The sequence below is a fragment of the Quercus robur genome, chromosome 11 (assembly GCF_932294415.1).
Source record: "Quercus robur chromosome 11, dhQueRobu3.1, whole genome shotgun sequence".
NCBI lineage: Eukaryota > Viridiplantae > Streptophyta > Magnoliopsida > Fagales > Fagaceae > Quercus > Quercus robur.
Window position 1 is genome coordinate 25,892,816 of NC_065544.1, and position 18,858 is coordinate 25,911,673.

The window sequence follows — 18,858 nt, forward strand, 5'->3', positions numbered from 1 at the left end:
GGATCCTATATTGGGTTCTATAGTTCGCTACCCCCTCCTCAGAATCTACTAGGTAAGCAAATCTACCCATTTCTAGAGAAGGGCTATTGGTACTGAGGAAAAGGAGAAGAAAGCTAATAGAGCCAAGGAGAAATAGACGCGGAAAAAAGAAAAAGTAGATGAAAAATAAAATGGGAGGGTTTCTGAAGACTTTTTTAGAAAAGGATAGGACTTCTCGAACAAGCCTTTTGAGATTTGTGAGGGCACGAGTAGAGTGAGTGAAATTGCAAGTTCAATGTCTAAAGCACTAAAGTGAGGAGAATGATTGATTTCAATCGTATTTATATCAAAGGGAAAGGTTGCGAGCGGGAAAGATCCTGTTTGGTTTCTAGCAAGACTCTCAATCGTTGGATCCACATCACACCATAGAACGTGGGGAACATAGAACTGTCAAAATTTAATGAAGGCGCGTCTTGGATACCGAAGCGTCAAGAGCAAACCTTAGGCAATTAAAAAGGCAACTGCCAGATCTGATATAGCGCATGATGAGCACAGAGTGATTTTTGTGACATCAAAATCCTCCTTTCTTCCCGAGGAGCCAGAAAGAAGAATTTTGAGGGGCTATTTTGGGGGAGAAAAGCCTAGGAGTACATCTCTAGACATGTATTGGGCCAATGGCCCAATCCGAGGACGTAACTAGTCCGAGGAGGAATAACTGCTTGCATGAGGGTTAGTGGTAGTAAGTAAAGGGGTAAAATCCGATCAGGATCGCCTGGCAAAGGTCAGAGGAGGAGTGTCATCTCAGCAGAGTAAAGTCGAGGTAAGAGGAAGTGTACTGTCGTCAAAAGCAACATTCCAGACCGTTCCATGGATAAAGATAAACATTAAGAAGGGACATGACAGAGGAAAGCTACAAATATCTTGGGAAAAGCTGCTACCACCACATTAAATATACCACAGCTAACTCTCTAGCAGCATTAATGATGAAGTGATCCCTAAACAGTAATTCTCAACTTTCCAGCTACTATCCAAAGACTTTAGGGAGGTGTTGATGGGTTGGGCCCACTTCATGTTGCTTTTGGGGAAACATTAACAATTGCCAGTTTCTTCTTTTGTAACAGGTATCAAATTGTTACAATATTTCAATATCTTCGGTGTTCATAACTTGAAAATATGTCACATCATCAAGCACTTCTCATCAGGTGATTTTTTTTTATTATATATATCGTTAATATATTATCTATAGATCACAGTGCATTAGTCTGCAATTTCTTTTTTTTCTCCCTTCACGTGTTGTGAAAAATGGGGTTCATGGGTGTTCAAATCCTCCTAAACCTGGTGGTGGTGCCATAGCATGACCAAGGATGGAACCAAAATCTGGATTGAAAGGAGGCCAAAGTATAAAAACAAACAACAAAGGTATTTGCTTGATATCTTCTCAAAAACAAAAGGATATTTGCTTGATAGACCCAATCTTCATGCTCTAAACACTATAATAATACTTATAGACTCACAATCAGACTTTATAAGATACTAGCTTATAACCACATGCATATGGATGGATACACTTAAAGATATATAATAAAATGCATAATATAATTCCTATTGTGGGGCCTGAAATTTGAAATCCCAGCCCACTTCACATTAAGGGCCCAAAGCCCAAGCCGAGAAGCCTACTGCCGAGGACGTATGACGAAAGCCCCTTAATGGCCCAAGAATGTGGCCGAGGACGATCTCATGCTCAACACCTCAGAAAACGCCTGAAGAAAAGGACAAGCTCAGTACAAGAGCAGTACAAACGAGAAAGCTGCCAACACCATAATGTGGAGCCCAACGCCTGACAAGCCCATACTCCATACCATGTTATCCAGCTTTTCCCAACCACTCTGACGTATGGATTGACAGGACGAGTAATTACCCCAAATAAGGAGAAACTGACATGTAGATGAAGAAGGGGAAGTGAATACTAGTATAAAAGGGAAAAGAGAGCTAAAAAGAAGGAGGGGGGGGGGGGGGGGAAGGCCCCGAAAAAAGGAGGAGAAAAAGGAGGAAGAATGGTGAGAATATAATGCTCCTTGGACTAATTTCGAGGAGTCAGACCTTTCGAACTACATCGATGTAAGGCTTAGCTATACAGTCAAAACCTATCTTTGTATGAGCTCTCATGAAACCAGGACCAGACCAATGCCCAGCGCCCAAGGGCAGGCCTTTCCAAACCCACTCTCTACAAATCATATTGTTCAGGCCTTTTACATACGAGCCCAACGTCGTTCATGGGTCGTTATAAATCGTGTCCTTACACCTATATATATAATTTAAATACTATTGATAGTCATTTTTATATTTTATTAACTCTTTAAAAATATTTGTAAGGATATTATTAGGTATAAAATATAAATTGTCCTTTTTTTAAAAAAATTATTGTGAAGCATATATTTTTTTTTTTTTACGATTAATTTATTCTAGACTTTTTGGTTTTTGTATTTAATTACTCACTTAGATGGATATTTATGATGTGGTCCAACATTTGATTCTAAAATTAAGAAACAAAATTCTTTAAGAATAAATAATTTAGAACACGTGACACAAAATTAGAACTTTAATTTGAAATTCTAATTGAGTTTCTCTCAGCTTCACCTATTATTATTATTATATAGATTAGCTAAATCTCTGAGCAAAAAACTACACAACCAACTGAAGCTGGGTGAAAGTCCCGAAGCTAAGTCGAGTTCATGGAACAGTTTAATGTGCTGTGTTCTAGAATTTCACCTAGTAATCCCAATCCCATTTCCAGACTACAACAAGTGCAGTTGTAGGCCTTCAAAATACAACTTGCTATTTCTAAACACTCAATACAACTTGCTATTTTTAATCTGGGGCATTGGACGCTAGCAATCTCATAAAGAAGAAAATGAGGAAAATTTGAGTGAAGCTGAATTTGAGGGTGAAAGGAAAAATGGGAAAAAGGTTTTGATGGGTTGAAGAAATTGCATATGGGTTTTGGAGGAAATGAAAGATTGAGACTAATTGTGCTAAAGTTTTGTATCTTATCGATCTTCTCATATTATGTTCCCACTCCAATCCACAAATGGAACCTTCCTAATTTCCCAAACATCATCGAGGTCTGGTTTAAGGTATATATTTATTCACCCATTCCATTTCTTTTTTTCTATATAATAAAACAAATTGCTAAGATGAATGTTTCTTTTACTAACGGATACAATTGCAAATATATATATATATATATATATATATATATATGTGTGTGTGTGTGTGTTTGTGTGTGTATAGCATGATGACCTTTCTGGAAAGCAATTGAGTGGGAACAAAGTGAGAAAATTAGCGTTCTTGATGGCACTAAAGTTTTCATCATTATCATTTTTTTTTTGAATTTTTTTTTCCCGTTGAAAGGGGAGGAGAGAGACATAAAACAAAAGAAAAAGACATATTTTCTCCAGTTTTTAATAGAAGTGATAATGTGCACAGCACAATTAAAATAGGTCTAACTACATATGAATTTACTATAATTTTTTCTATTTAAAATATTTTAGATAAAATTTTAATTTTTTTAAAGATTTTCTTGAATTTGATCAATTATCTCTAATTTTTTACCACTTTATTAAAGGGAACTTCCATCTTGATAAAAAATCCTTTATATTTTTAATCCATCATATCAATTTAAATGTATGTGTATATATACACACACACATAATGGCATTATGGTTTATATTTACAATCCGTCATATTTATAGTTACAACTGATCTAAAATTATAGGTTAGAGAATACAATTTACCCTTAATGAAATTTGGGAAATTATACTCATAGGCAGAGCCGACTGAATGCTAAAGCAAGAAATGCGATCGCCTAAGGCCCCAAGTAAAAAAAAAAAGTCTCCAAATTTTAATCAATAGGGTTATTTATAATCAATAAATAAAATAATATTTTTTTACCAAATGAAAAACAAATAATAAAGAGAGAAAAATGCAACATCCGCAATATTTTTCACAACACTTTTACAACTAATGTTAAGTAGTAGGTTGTTATTGATGGCAAAAAATAATAATTATAGTGATATTTTCAAATAGAAAACAAAAGGCAACTTAAAACCTAGGATTTGTTGTAAAAAAATTTGTGAATATTGCACTTCTAAAAAAAAATAATAATAAGAGTTGAGTTAGCAACCTTTTACTAGTTCTCATCTAAGTCTAGGGACAGAAAGAGACTTGGACTTGGGAGGCCAACGCCCCCCCCCCCCCCTCCTATTTTTTTTTATAATTAATATATACATAGTCACCAATTTTATCAATTTTGTTCTATAAAATCACACTTTGCCCCCCTTAATACTATCATTGATTCTTTTAGGAGTACTACACTAGCCACAAAATTTTCTATAACATTTTTACAAACTGTTGTAGGAGTAAACTTTTATTGGTTTGCATTTGGGCCCATCACTTACATCACATTTTTACTTACTAATAACCACTCACCACATTAATAATTTGTAAAAAAAGTTTGTAATTCTAGCATTTTCCTCCTTTTAAAGACCAAATCTAAAATCAAAAGCAAAATAAACAAGCCCAAAAAAATTATTCAACAACAAAAATTACCAATAGTAAAGCTAAAAACAATTAAACTCAATTAACCAATTTACCTAAAACAAACAACTTGACCATTAAAAAAAATTTAAATAAAATAATTTTGTCCATACCTAGATGCACACATAAAAAATAAAAAAATAAAAAACACACACACACACACACACACACACACACACACACACACACACAAAAAAAAAAAAAAAAAAAAAAAAAAAAAAAACCTCATTATTTGTTAACTAACTAAGCCGGAAGCGAGAGCCACCGCACACAATTAACAGCAAAACTGCCCCCCCTAACTTCAAGTTCTAGCTCCGTCCTCTTCTAAGTCTACCACTAATAATGTTTTTTTACTTACCACTATCAATCTGCTACATCAACAAGTATGAAAAATTTTGTCAAACTTTTTCTGTCTATAAAATTTCTAAAAAAAGAAAAAAAAAATTACGTAGTTTATATTAATTAGTAGTAATTTTACATCCAATACAAGATAATCAATCTTCGTCTCAGGCCCCCAAATGCATCAAGCCGCCCTTGCTCATAGGTCCTGGTTGGCACTTTCTGGTGTCTTCATGACATCCAAGGTTCAAATATTCATTTTCCCGTCATTATTATTGAATTGTCGAAAAAAAAAAAGGAAAAAAAAGTAATTTTTTCGATTTTCTAAAATTATAGTTGATAGCCTAGCAAAATTAAGAAGCTTCCTAATTTTAAAAATAAAAATAAAAATTATTTGTTACAACAAGTAGGGAATTAGAACCTTAATTCTCCAAGTAAAGGAGGCCAAACATTATCACTGAATTGCAACAGGAGGGTCCATAAAAAGGTTAACGCTATTAAGAAAAAAAATTACATTTTATATTTACTGTAATTCATCATAGTTCATAGTTCATTAACGGTGGAAGGTGCAATAACAAGCTAAATAATTACATCTTCCACAATATGCCGTCTCCATGGTTATACATAGATCGCAGCAATTATTTTGTGAAAAAGAACGAATGCATAATTCAGTCCATAATTGACTTTTGCGTTCAATGAAACGATTCACACGTATATCTAGTTTAGGAAATATCTTACAAGTTTGAATCTGTATCTTGCACTCTACCTGAGAGAAAAAAACACATGTAAAATGGGTGAGTGAACAAACTTCATGAAATTTGTATACAAAAGTATAGGAGTGAAAAATTGGTCAAAAAAAATCAAATGCGCAAACATTAATACAATTTACTCAAATTTTTATAATAAATGAACAAATACATATAATGTTCGTGGCGAGGGGTGTGGCTTACTTTCATTACTTTTTTAATTGGAATCTCCTTTTGTTTTAATGAGAGATTGCCACATCACCTACAACTAAATAAAATGTGAAAATTAAAACCTACCCCCCTTACCATTGTATATTTAAAACAAAAAGACATATCCAGTTAAAAAAGTACTAGAGGTGTGATCTTTCCTCACTTTGATGGGAGTAATTATGTATACTAAAAGGTGAGGATGAAAGCCTTCTTGAAATCTCTGGATGAGAGAGTACAACTGTCTGTTGAAACTGGTTGGGAAAAATCTGCTACTTCTTTGGCTCAATGGACTGATGCTCAAAAGGAAGCTACTAGTCATAACAGCAAGGCTATGAATGCTATATTTAATGTTGTTTCACTAGAAGAAATTAAAAAGATATCTAATGTAGAAGTAGCACACACTGCATGGAATATCTTACAAACTATACTTGAAGGAACTAAAGCTGTCAAAACCAATAAATTGCAACAGTTGACTTCTAAATTTGAGAGTATCAAAATGTCTGAGGATGAATCATTTGATGAATTTTATGCTAAACTCAATGACATTGTTAACTTTGCATTTAATCTGCGTGAAGTTTATGTGAAACCTAAGATAGAATAATCTTAAGATCCTTAACAAAAGACTTTACACCCAAAGTGACAGCCATCACTGAAAGTAAGGATGTAGATATCATTCCTGTTGATAAACTTGTAGGATCCCTTCAAATTTATGAGTCTAACCTTCCTAAGACCAAAAGATTAAATCTTTGGCCTTGAAATCAATAGATGATGTTGATGATAGTGTGTTTCACAATGAAATCTCTTCTATTGAAATTGCTTACCTTACTAAACAATTCAGAAACTTTTTGAAAATAACAATACAAATGCAAGAAACAAAATCTTTGCTGACTATAAGAATGTGAAGAAGAATGAGCAACCTAAGAATGATTCATTCGAAAAACCTAATTTTGGAAAAGAAAAGGTTGGTCAAACTTCTAGCAGTTCTTTTGGTCAACAATGTTTTGATTGTCAACGTTATGGACATATAAAATTTGAATGTCCTACATACTTGAGGTCTAAAGGAAAGGCCATGGCTGTCACTTTAAGTGACGGTGAAGGATCTAATCATGATTTTGATAGTGATCAGGAAGGCAAGTTCATGGCCTTCACTGATGCTGTTGGACACTTAGAATGAGCAACCTTCATACCCCGAAAAATATTGTGTAGAAAGCATGGTTGCAATATATAAAAGTTTAGACCATTATATATATATATATATATATATATATATATATATATGTATATATGTGTGTGTAAATATATATTTGGCAAGCCCTCAAATAAAGTTGGCCGATAAAAAAATGAAATAGCTAAACCGGAAATAACCAAGGGAATATATATCTGTCTAAGGTGAAACCTTGTCATTTAATCCCATGTTTAAATACAATTAATCTTCCTAACGTTTTATTGTGTTCAAAACGTTTGACAAATACTAAAGGTTTGGATAGCCATAATGTTAAAAAGCGTTTGAGCACTAATGACAATAACTTCAGCCAATTAAGGTCAGAATTAAAAACAATGTATTAAGATTGAGGGATTGTTTGGGATTTGCTTATTTTGTTGACACTGAAAACTTTTTGTTAAAAATACTGTAAATAAAGGTAAAATTAAGCTAAAATAGTACAGTGGGGCCCATGAATAGTACTAAAAAGTACAATGAGGCCCATGAATAATAGCAAAAATAAGCTGAATAGTAAAATAAGTTGGCAAAAAATAAGCTATCAAAATGCAACCTGAATAAAGGGAAAAACGTTAGCCAATAACGTTTACTAGGTAAGCAACTCATAACAGATAGTTGAATGAAAGGTAATAAATAAAAAATATTACTATTTTTATAAAAATATTTTAACAAGAACAAAATGCCACATGGCTGTAACTTATTCTTAATTCTTGCACAAACTGATATTAATTTAATTACATCATTAAGCCTATTCGATTACACATTGGAGCTTTACATTGATGCTGCTGGACACTTAGCTGCTGCTGATGCATTCGTTACTGCATCACTATGTGTGTAAGGTGAAGATGCCTGTTTTGGGTGGCGACAAAGAATTCTCATCCTCAAGCCTCTTTACCAAGGATTTATTGGTCAGTTCACGTAAGGCAATTCTCTGGAGAATTTGGAGTATGGCAATCTAAATTGCTCTAGCGGGATGATTAGCCGTGGAGTTGTTTGTAAGAGACAATTTTTAATTAAATCTCTTGTTCTTTAGTGCTCAATCTAGATATCTAATGAGCTATATATCACTGGAGCACTCTTTCTTCACAAAATTTCAAATGAGGTTAGAGTTATCATAAATGACATATGTCAGGCCATTTTATTAATGTGTTTTTTCAACTAGTTTTTATAAAGTCCAAATCTCCTAACCCATTTTTGCTGAATTATATTACAACAAAATGGTAAATTATAAATACTTTGTTTCTTTCTTATACTTAGAAAAAAAAAAAACATTAAATAGTGGCAAAATATGCATTTAGATTTTAGAGTATCAATAACTCTAAATTGTAGTGCGCAAATTTGAAATCAGCTAAACTTCACATAAAAAACTGGGTTAAATAACAAGCGTTCCCCACTTGTTCCAAGCTTGAACCCATATACGATTTATACAAAAAGCTTGCCAAGCTCTACACTATTAGACATTATATAGGCCTAAAAACAATTTGACCTATATGTCCAAAAAAATGTGTATAGGGCTCTTAACTCTGTGTTTACCGTCATTCCATTCCAGTGATGCTGATAAACTGGAAATATTGTTCAATGGTGGCCCCTTTATCACAACCATGAAAGATTTTTTCTCGTACAAGTGACTAAAAGCTAGTTCTTTCGGAACAACAGTGACCTTGAGAGTTGCTGGTGCCTTGACAATTGCCTTGTATATACCTTTTTCCAAGCCAACATTTGTAACTGTCCTATGAAAGATGGCTGATATACTAGAGTTAGCGCTATTAAGTTGCAAATACATGGATGGGTAATTTAGGGCATCATGTCCTCCAATGTCAGGGATACTTGAGCAATTTGTTTTCTCTTCAGTGAACACTTTTAGTGCTGTCCCGGAGTAACCCTCATTACATAGGAAGTGGATGTAGTCGGACTTTGACACGTCATAGATCAAACCGGGATGCAGTGCTCTAACTGGGTCAATTTGGCCGGCCCCGTAGGCTAACTCAGCTTGGACATCTTTGATTTTCAATTCAGATGCTGATCATCAATTAAGAAGCAAAATTATAAAACACTCAGAAAGCCTAGCTAATTTTCATATAAAACTTATTTTAGGGAAGTATGGGATGATATCTTGATCTATGTGTTTACATAGAAGGAATACATATGTACGTTAAGATTATTACAAATTTTACTACTTGAGCTTAACACACTAAGGTGACTATAAATTTGATTGGTGCAACTTCAATAACTAATAAATAAATATTTAATTTTTTTTTTTTTGTGAATAGTGTCACACTAGTTTGTAAGGGTAGTGCAATAAAATTTGTAGCATCTCCATTAATCACGGAGAAAATCCATATCACAATTAAGATTTGAATTAAGCCATCACAACAAATATATATTAACATGTGTAATATTTACTCTAAACCAACTGGCATGTTAAGTATTAACAACATTGCTGGTAAACAATAAGCAATGTGATTGCATTAGAGAATTTCAATTAAACACTAATAACCTCTAATTGACACCATTCAAGTGGTGGTTCTTGTAAAGTGGCACTAATCTTTAACACATTAAATGGGAGAATTTAAGGGGACTAACCAGTTGTCATTAAGGCCGATTTGATTGCAGCAGGAGACCAATTAGGGTGGAATGATTTGACATAGGCAGCGGCAGCTGCCACATGAGGGCAAGCCATTGATGTTCCAGAAATTATATTATACACATCAAATCGGTTGTCTTCAAGATCCCCAGTCACTGATGAAAGTTTAGAGTAAGCAGCGAGAATATCTATTCCAGGTGCCACAATATCCGGCTGCAAATCATACATAATTTAAAACCCTCATTCTAGTATATATGCTAAAAAAAAAATACACAAATTTATGCCTATAATGGTAATCATTGCAAGGGTTACCTTAATTATGCTGGAAGAGATCGTGTTCGGACCTCGAGACGAAAAGGAAGCCACAAAGGGTGTAGCGGCATTGTGGACTGCTATAGACTTGTATATGACAGCCTGAGGGGCTCTAAAAGTTTTACCAATGAAAAAAAAAAATCTTAAAAGAAAGTTAAAATATCAATTAGAAAATAAATATAGGTAGAATAAAAAATAAAAAAAATGGTTCCCTATACTTACCTAGTTGAGTTGACATATATTTCAATTTTGTCACCAACATTAGCATCAATGAACGCAGCAGGGATGGTAAATGTAAACCCTGTATCTTTCTGCTGTTGGAGAGATACAAGAGCCCCCAACCCACCTATTTGCTTAACGTAATCTTGAATTAGTCCTTCTTTGCATAGCACAATCTTTCCCTTGACCTTATTCGCGTCCAGACTCCCATCATCACACAACCTGCCCAATTCTTTAATTGGTTAGTGCTACAAATATTAGCAGACAAGGGTGATCTTCAATTAAATTTGAAATAATAATCATACTCTAACATAATCTAAGTGTATATGTGTGAAACTCATTCCTAGAGATTTGAACTCTAATCCTTGCCCTTCTTCCCTTTATACCACAAGAACTTATATTTGTAAAGGGACTATCATGTCAAGGGTAAGCATCAGTTAAAATTCCTTATAATTACCAGGGAGAGTGATCTTGTTCTAAACTTCTATTGGCTGCTTTTACCGCAGTGTTTAGAGGGTACATCCGTTTATTTGGTGAAAACGTGTTGATGGAAAATCCCTGTTATACAATGCGCCAATAAATGTATATGTTAAAATCATATATATATTTAGAAAACCCACACACAAATCAATGAAGAAATATTAGACTCATTATTAAATATTATAGAAATCAAAGACTCATCAAATATTAGAAAGAAGTAACTTACACCAATCTTCTCAACGAAAAAAAAAAAAAAAAAGAGGAGCTTACAGCAGTTTTTAGGCCATTTCCAACTTTAACCAGAGTCCTAAACTGCCTATCCATGCCAGAAGCGCCAACAGTCAATATCCAAGGAGCTGTGTTTTGCACAGAATACAAATATGGGCCGTTATTCCCAGCTGAACATGTTGTCAAAATCCCCCTCTTCATTGCATGAAAGGCACCGATCGCAATGGGATTGTTAAAATAGCTTGTCGAATCCCCTCCGATGGATATTGATATCAAGTCAACTCCATCATCAATGGCATCATCCAGTCCAGCCAGAAGGTCTATATCATTGCAACCATCGGCCCAACACACCTTGTACATTGCAATGCGTGCTGATGGAACCCCACCTCGAGCTGTGCCTTTGGCTAAACCGTATAAGCTTGCCCCTGCTATCGAGGCACCTGCTATGGTGGACGAAGTGTGACTGCCGTGGCCTTCCTCATCTATTGGGGATGGATTTGGGTGGGGAGTGGCGGAACCGTGGTTGTAGAACCTTGCACCTATTACCTTGCTGCATAAAATGGTAAATGGCTTGGAAATTAAATGAGACATCCATGCATGTACAAAAGTAATATTTAAAAAGACAACATTTCTTTCAGAATGGTTGATATGATATTTTGTGATAGGAATAAAATTACTTTAATTAAGATTCATTCAACATTGTTTTTATTGTGCATCGCCATATTAACTATTGTAAAAAATAAAAAAAAAATGAATAAAATAATTAATCAAATATTGTGTTATTAGACACATTGTTTTGTGGCAGGTCACAATCGAGGAGAGAGATTGAGATTGTTTACTTGTTACAGCCAGTGAAGTTGCCTCTGACTTGGCATGTACCCTTCCATTTTGATGGAGGAGGTCCAAATCCTTTGTCATCAAAACTTGGAGCATTGATATAAATTCCTAAAAAATAGGGGGAGGTGAATGGAAAGATTAGAAAAGTGATTAAAATTCCTCCACGATGACAGGTTACATGGAAAAATCAAATCTCTATGAGAAGTAATCTTAACTTAGTACCTGTATCTAATACACCAACAATAATGTTACTTTCAATTTGATGATTTCTCTTCATTGATTGAGGCATTCCTAAGAAATCCCATGATCTTGTGGTATGAAGTTTTTGCATTTTGCTTGGAAACACCGACACCACATTTTCGTTCTCTGTAATGGATGCATATATGTATATAAATTACATAAGACAAACAACCCAAGAAAAAGAAAAGGAAATGATGTGTTACATGAAGTTTTTAATGTGCACCTTGTAGTCTTTGAACTTCTTGTGGCAATAGGTTTGCTGCAAATGCATTAAAACTCTTTGTGTAGCTATATATTCTGGACTGTTGGGCAATATGATCACTGAAAAATGACAATACTCAATCGTTTAATTGTCCACCCAAATGTTACAACTTATTTATTTATTATTATTATTTTTTTTTATGAGAAACAAAGTACAAACACACACACACAAGGGAGAGGGAAAGATGTTCTAACACAAAGGCACACCACAACTCTACTCAAAAGCCATGGTAACTTTTAAGAGAGGGTGGGGCAAGTTATACAACACACAATACTCTCTCTTAAGCAATGTGGAACAATTATTTATTTATATTTTTGAGAAACAAATACACACATAAGAGAGGGAAAAAGTGTTGCAATTTGTTGCATGCTAGATGTGATGTCATATCATTTATGGATTACACCCTAAAAACTAATTTTATATCATAGAAAAGCTTGATGCTTTACATATTGATAAGCTCCTAAGTCCTAAGTCCTATAGCCATTATGGAACCCCCCCCCCCCCCCCCACCACCAAATCTTTGACCCTTGTATAAATTATACCTACCGGATTTGTTATATATGAAGTTGAACAGTTGGAATGTATAATTTACTTTCCATGAAAGTGAAGAACAAGTCAACTTTAATTGCTAGAGAAAATTTTGGGATTAGTGAACAAATTAATAGATTGATTGCTAGAGAAAATCATGGGATTAAGACAACTACTATTTAATATGTAATTCAAATTAAGATTATTTTTACTTTTGTATGTAATTCTATTATAAATATGGATTCTATTGTAATTTACTATCATGAAAGGTGTATGAGAAAATATAGGCTTTTGAGCTTGTCTCGTAGATGTTGGCCATTTGGCCGAATCATGTAAACTCTAATGTTTTTTCTCTTCTTCCTTCTCTTTTCTTTATATCTCATTTACCTATTTCTACATGAACTATTCTAGGTATAAATTACCACACACGCACACACACACACACACACACACACACACACACACACACACAAAAAAAAAGGAAAAAAAAATCTATTCCATGTAAGAAACTAATGGAAAACTATTATTGTTTGAATTAAACATGAGTAGATGTAAGCATGCAATGTTTAGATATTTTGTCATCCCACTTACTCTTTAACAACTAAAGAAAGCAAGTTGTGATGAAGATCAGTGGCAGAGGCTTTTGACTGCGGTGCCTCTCCCATGTACACGATGTACGCCTATGTGATAATGAAAAACAAATTTCTGATTATATGAAGGAAATTATAACATTAAATAATATACATTATTACTGTTCAAACAAATAAAAAAAAAAAAAAAATATATATATATATATATATATATATATATATTCACCTTTCTAACTGTGTCACTAGAACCATGAGTGAATGACCAATGAAGCTGCGTAGCTAGAAGGAAGAGGCTGATCATACAAATTTGAACCATTTTTGATTCCTCCTTTGTATGCAGTACCACTCTTCCTTTCTCTCTTGCTTTCTATCTTGCTCTTATATTTATAGTCAGAGATTTTGTCTTTTGTGTTTTCCTATTCTGGTGGAAATTTTTGAGCTAAAATGGAATCTTTGACTTTTTCCAAAATTATGATTCTTGTATAGACTAATTATTTAAAGGTAAGGATGGGGAGATTTGATGCAGTTTGCTAAACAAATGATTCTCCATCTCACAAGGTTTAATTGTGCAATATTAGAAAAAGAGAAGCAATGTTTTCTTTTCTCTATCTTTTGCTCGATAGGAAAATTAGAATTGGAATCAGAGGTGTTCAGGTGTAACTTCAATATAATTAGTTTCCCACCATTTCTTTTTTAGCTTGTCGTCCTTTTTAAGAGGAGACGCTAAAAAAATTTCTACGTTGAAATTTTTTGTTTTTAGAGTTTTTTTTTTTAATTTTTAATTAATTAAACAATGTACAATCCCTTAAAATTAAACAATGTACAAATTAAGAATTTGTTATTTATATGACTAAAACAAGTGTTAAAACTAACTTCTAAACTCACGTTGGAGGCTGAAATAGAATTTTAACAACTTTATTTACACCTTAACAATTTCATCATGCCACACCATTGTTGTAGCGTAAAAAAAATTTCATAATTAATTTTTTTTTTTTTTTTTTTTTTTTTGAGAAACAAACACATACACGTACACACAAGGGAGATGGAAAGAGGTTTTAACACAAAAACACACCACAACTCAATTCAAAAGTCATGGTAACTTTTAAGGGAGGGTGAGACAAGTTATACTACACACAACACACTCTCTTAAGTTATGTGGGACAATTACCCATTCTTTTTTACGTTTCATCATTTTTTTTTTTTGGACAAATTAAATGCATCAGGCAAGATTATGTGACACTTAAGGGAAAATTTGGACGAATGTGCTGCTGATGCGAACAAAGAATAACTTTAGGGAGTAAAATTTAAATTATAAAACTTAAAGGTGAAAATTCCAAAGAACCCAAAATTTAGGGGTGTAGCTTGCACTTTTGCTTCTTTTTTATTTATTTTTTATTTTTATTTTTTAAGTTATGGAATCTTTGTTGGGTTATAGATTGACTCCAGTTAATTAATCTAATTTTCCAAGTTAATTAATTAGTCAAATTACATGCAAATCATAATAAAGCACAACCAAATCACCAAACTAAATTAAATGTAGTGAAAATAAGTTTGACACAGGTGATTTGATCATGATGGGGAAATAGGCAAAACTTTATCCGGTGAATTTCAAGTCACCACTTCCTAAGAATCCACAAATAAGAAAAAAGCGGTTACAAGTACAATAAATCTTACCCTACAAGCCTATCCTAAAGTACCTACATACAGTAGAACCTACTTAGCTATACTTGTCTTAGCTTTAATCCCCAATTGGACTTGATCTTGTAGAAGATTTCTCCATTGCATGAATCTCCCTATCCATGACTAACTCCACAGAAGCCTTTTTGATTGTTGTAGCTTTGCAAAGTTCTTCAATCCACGCTTGGATGAGCTAAAAGTAGCTTGTTACACAACCTTAGGCTCACAAAGGTCGCAGCAACTCTTGTTATTCATGTGTCTCTCTGTCTCTTTGATGACGCCTATAAAATATATCTTTTATATGCTTAGGAACCCTAGTGCATTAATTCCTACAAAGCCAAATCATCATGGGCTGAAAACAGAACTGAACATTCAGTTTTCAACCCTTAACCCTTTCTCCAAATGACCTTTAGGAATAAGATAATGAAATCTACTTGTACTAATTGCCCCCAAATCACCACAAATATCTAGTATTTCAAATAAACTAAGTTTATCGGGTTCAACCTCCTTGATAAAAGAAATATTGTCTCCTAAATATACCAAATCTGGGTTCCACACAAACTGGCCACATGATGAATCTCAAAACTGAATGTCAAGTCAACCATTTGCATATAAAATACAACACATCACAATAAAGTATGAGATGGGCTTGAATGTGGAAAAGCATAATCTATTATAGGTTATTGCTTTATTAGGTAGTCAAATTTGACTTTCAATTTCCCTTACTATATACCAACAGATGAGATGGGCTTGCTTGTGGAAAAGTCCTAGAGATGAATGTCATTAATTAATCATTTGAAGTAGAAACCAACTATTTCAAGTAACCAATTGGGTATGTATCATGTGGTCCTGTGGTCCACACAAACCACATCACAGAAACAGACAATATTATTAAAAGTTTTTGTTCTATTTCTGGGAGACAAACCCATGGAAAGGGAGAGTAGAAAAGCAATAATCAATACTATTTTTACTCATGAAAAGCAATAATCGAAACAAAGTGACTTGTGAAAGAAAAACAAGTTCCCTCACAATGATACAAGTACAAGTTTATAGACCTAGGGACATAGAGCCCCACATTGATGAAAGAAGCCTAATCCTATGGTCCAGTAGCCCCACATTGATGAATACAAAAAACAAAAAACAAAAAAACATAGATTTGCATGTAAATCATCCTTGCAAAAACCAAATTTCCAAAAAAAAAAATTTAAAACCCTAGGTTTCAAAAATTAAAGGGATCTAGGTAGAATCAGATGAACAGTGCATATGAAAGTAAAAGAAAACCAAAACTTGAAGCTCACAAAGTCAGGAACTCACCAAATCAAGAGAAAACAAATGGATCAAGTACCAAAAATCAAAAATACGATTTGTAACTGATGAACCCAGAATCTGTGTCTCGTTCTTCCTCAGTTTACTTGCACGATCAAAACCCAGATGGTTCTTAGTGCATTATCTCAAGCACATTGCATTGTAGAATCAGGGATCTTAGTTTGGTGAGCATGTTGGATGAGAGTGTGTTTTGGGAGTGAGGAGTGTTTGATGTGTTTTGGCTTTTCTTTTTGATAAATTATGTGTTAGAGCAACGTCTGAAAGAGAGGTGGGTTATGGAATAGTAACGGAGTGAAGCATAGGTGGGTAAAGTGTCAAAAATAAAATCATGGGTGGGTAAGTTAAATTTGAGGCAAACCACAAGTTGATAACCTGTAATTCCCCCCCCCCCTCCCTTTTTTCTAATTTCTGAACTCTACACTATCTTCACTCTTCACTTTTAAAATCATATAAATATATAAACATTGTAAGTCTAAGTGATTTTGTTCTTCTATTCATAAAAAAAGAAAAAGAAAGATTTAGTTCTTCTCTAACAATCTACATCATTCAAGTCATAAAAGTCCTAACCTTATAAAAATTTCATTAATTGCATTGAAATAGTGTTAAGAAATTGATAAATTTTACTAAAATTTGACTGACCGGCCCCCCCTAATTTTTTGAGAAAAATATATATTCATTTCAAATTTCATTTTGACTCAAATAACAAAAAGATAAATACAAAGAACTCATAGAAGAATTTGTATGTGGGATATTCCCAAATCAATGTAATTAGCAAAAAATTTAAATGCTCTTTTGGTCCTAACATTTTGTCTTTATCTATATTTTGGTCCCTACTTTTTTATTTTACCGCTTTTAGTCCCTAAATGAAAAAAGCGTTCCATTTTGGTTCCTACTGTTATTCACTTAACATAAATATTCTACGTGACAAACAGAATGCATTGTTGGCACATTAAATGTTGACATGGCCATTAAAATAATATTAAAAAAGGCCACATCATCATCTAATTTTTTTTTTTTTAAGTATCAACTTTAACAAAATAAAAAAGAAAAAACATAATTAAAATCCAAAAACTACAAGAATTTAGAACTGGTTCATGTTCAACAAAAACACTAAAGAACACAAACCCAAATGTGTTGCATGAAGCTGGTCATCGCTGTGGATGAATACCTCGGCCTTTAAAATCTGGTCTAAGCTTGATTGATTTACCAGATTGAAGTTTGGTACAGCGGCATTCGGATTTGCAAACCCATAAAAAAAGACAGAAAAACATTGTTAGCAAAAAAAAGAAGAACGAGTCAAAGGAAAATTCCTATACTGATACAAATAAAAAATATGAGAAAGAAAATTATTCTGAAATAAGAAACCTAGACTGAAAGCCCTACCTGGTTTCCCCTCTCTCGTTGGGCAGGGGAGGCCATTATGCCACTCCCTTAAGATGATCAAAAAGTCCTTTTTTAGGCCCTTATTTGAGTCGGGGAGGCATTGAATTAGTCTAATTTCAGGGTACCTAGACTTTAGGTAATACCCTTGCCCCTTTAGGTGGTGGAGATTATAAACCGAGTTAACTTTGTGGTGGGTAAGCCCTAGGCCCATTTTCTCGTTAAGGGCATCTATACTCCCCCAAATCCTAAACATGTTTGGGGCACATTGGGTAGGAGCTAGCCTATGAGCCATAAGATAGTCTCTGGTGATAGTACCCATAGGGATTTCATCCCTCCCTCTATGAAGGCAATCATAGGGATCACTACTTCACCCTCCTGCTTTTTCTCAAACCATTTCCCTTCCTTGCAATACCTAATGTAAGCATTTGGTGGGATCCTATATTGGGTTCTATAGTTCGCTACCCCCTCCTCAGAATCTACTAGGTAAGCAAATCTACCCATTTCTAGAGAAGGGCTATTGGTACTGGGGAAAAGGAGAAGAAAGCTAATAGAGCCAAGGAGAAATAGACGCGGAAAAAAGAAAAAGTAGATGAAAAATAAAATGGGAGGGTTTCTGAAGACTTTTTTAGAAAAGGAAAGGACTTCTCGAACAAGCCTTTTGAGATTTGTGAGGGCACGAGTAGAGTGAGTGAAATTGCAAGTTCAATGTCTAAAGCACTAAAGTGAGGAGAATGATTGATTTCAATCGTATTTATATCAAAGGGAAAGGTTGCGAGCGGGAAAGATCCTGTTTGGTTTCTAGCAAGACTCTCAATCGTTGGATCCACATCACACCATAGAACGTGGGGAGCATAGAACTGTCAAAATTTAATGAAGGCGCGTCTTGGATACCGAAGCGTCAAGAGCAAACCTTAGGCAATTAAAAAGGCAACTGCCAGATCTGATATAGCGCATGATGAGCACAGAGTGATTTTTGTGACATCAAAATCCTCCTTTCTTCCCGAGGAGCCAGAAAGAAGAATTTTGAGGGGCTATTTTGGGGGAGAAAAGCCTAGGAGTACATCTCTAGACATGTATTGGGCCAATGGCCCAATCCGAGGACG

The 18,858-nt window shown here is 34.1% G+C and overlaps 1 protein-coding gene across 1 annotated transcript; it reads right to left on the minus strand.

Annotated features, from left to right (window-relative positions):
- Positions 1-8,516: 8,516 nt before the first annotated feature.
- LOC126704877 (subtilisin-like protease SBT4.15) lies at positions 8,517-13,685 on the minus strand. Its single transcript, XM_050403869.1, has 11 exons — positions 13,596-13,685; positions 13,371-13,459; positions 12,213-12,310; positions 11,972-12,115; positions 11,752-11,857; positions 10,955-11,462; positions 10,662-10,762; positions 10,208-10,426; positions 9,986-10,097; positions 9,673-9,886; positions 8,517-9,108 (listed from the first exon to the last, which is right to left on the minus strand). The coding sequence occupies exons 1-11, from the start codon at positions 13,683-13,685 to the stop codon at positions 8,576-8,578; spliced, it is 2,214 nt and encodes a 737-aa protein (XP_050259826.1). The 3' UTR covers positions 8,517-8,575.
- Positions 13,686-18,858: the final 5,173 nt, after the last annotated feature.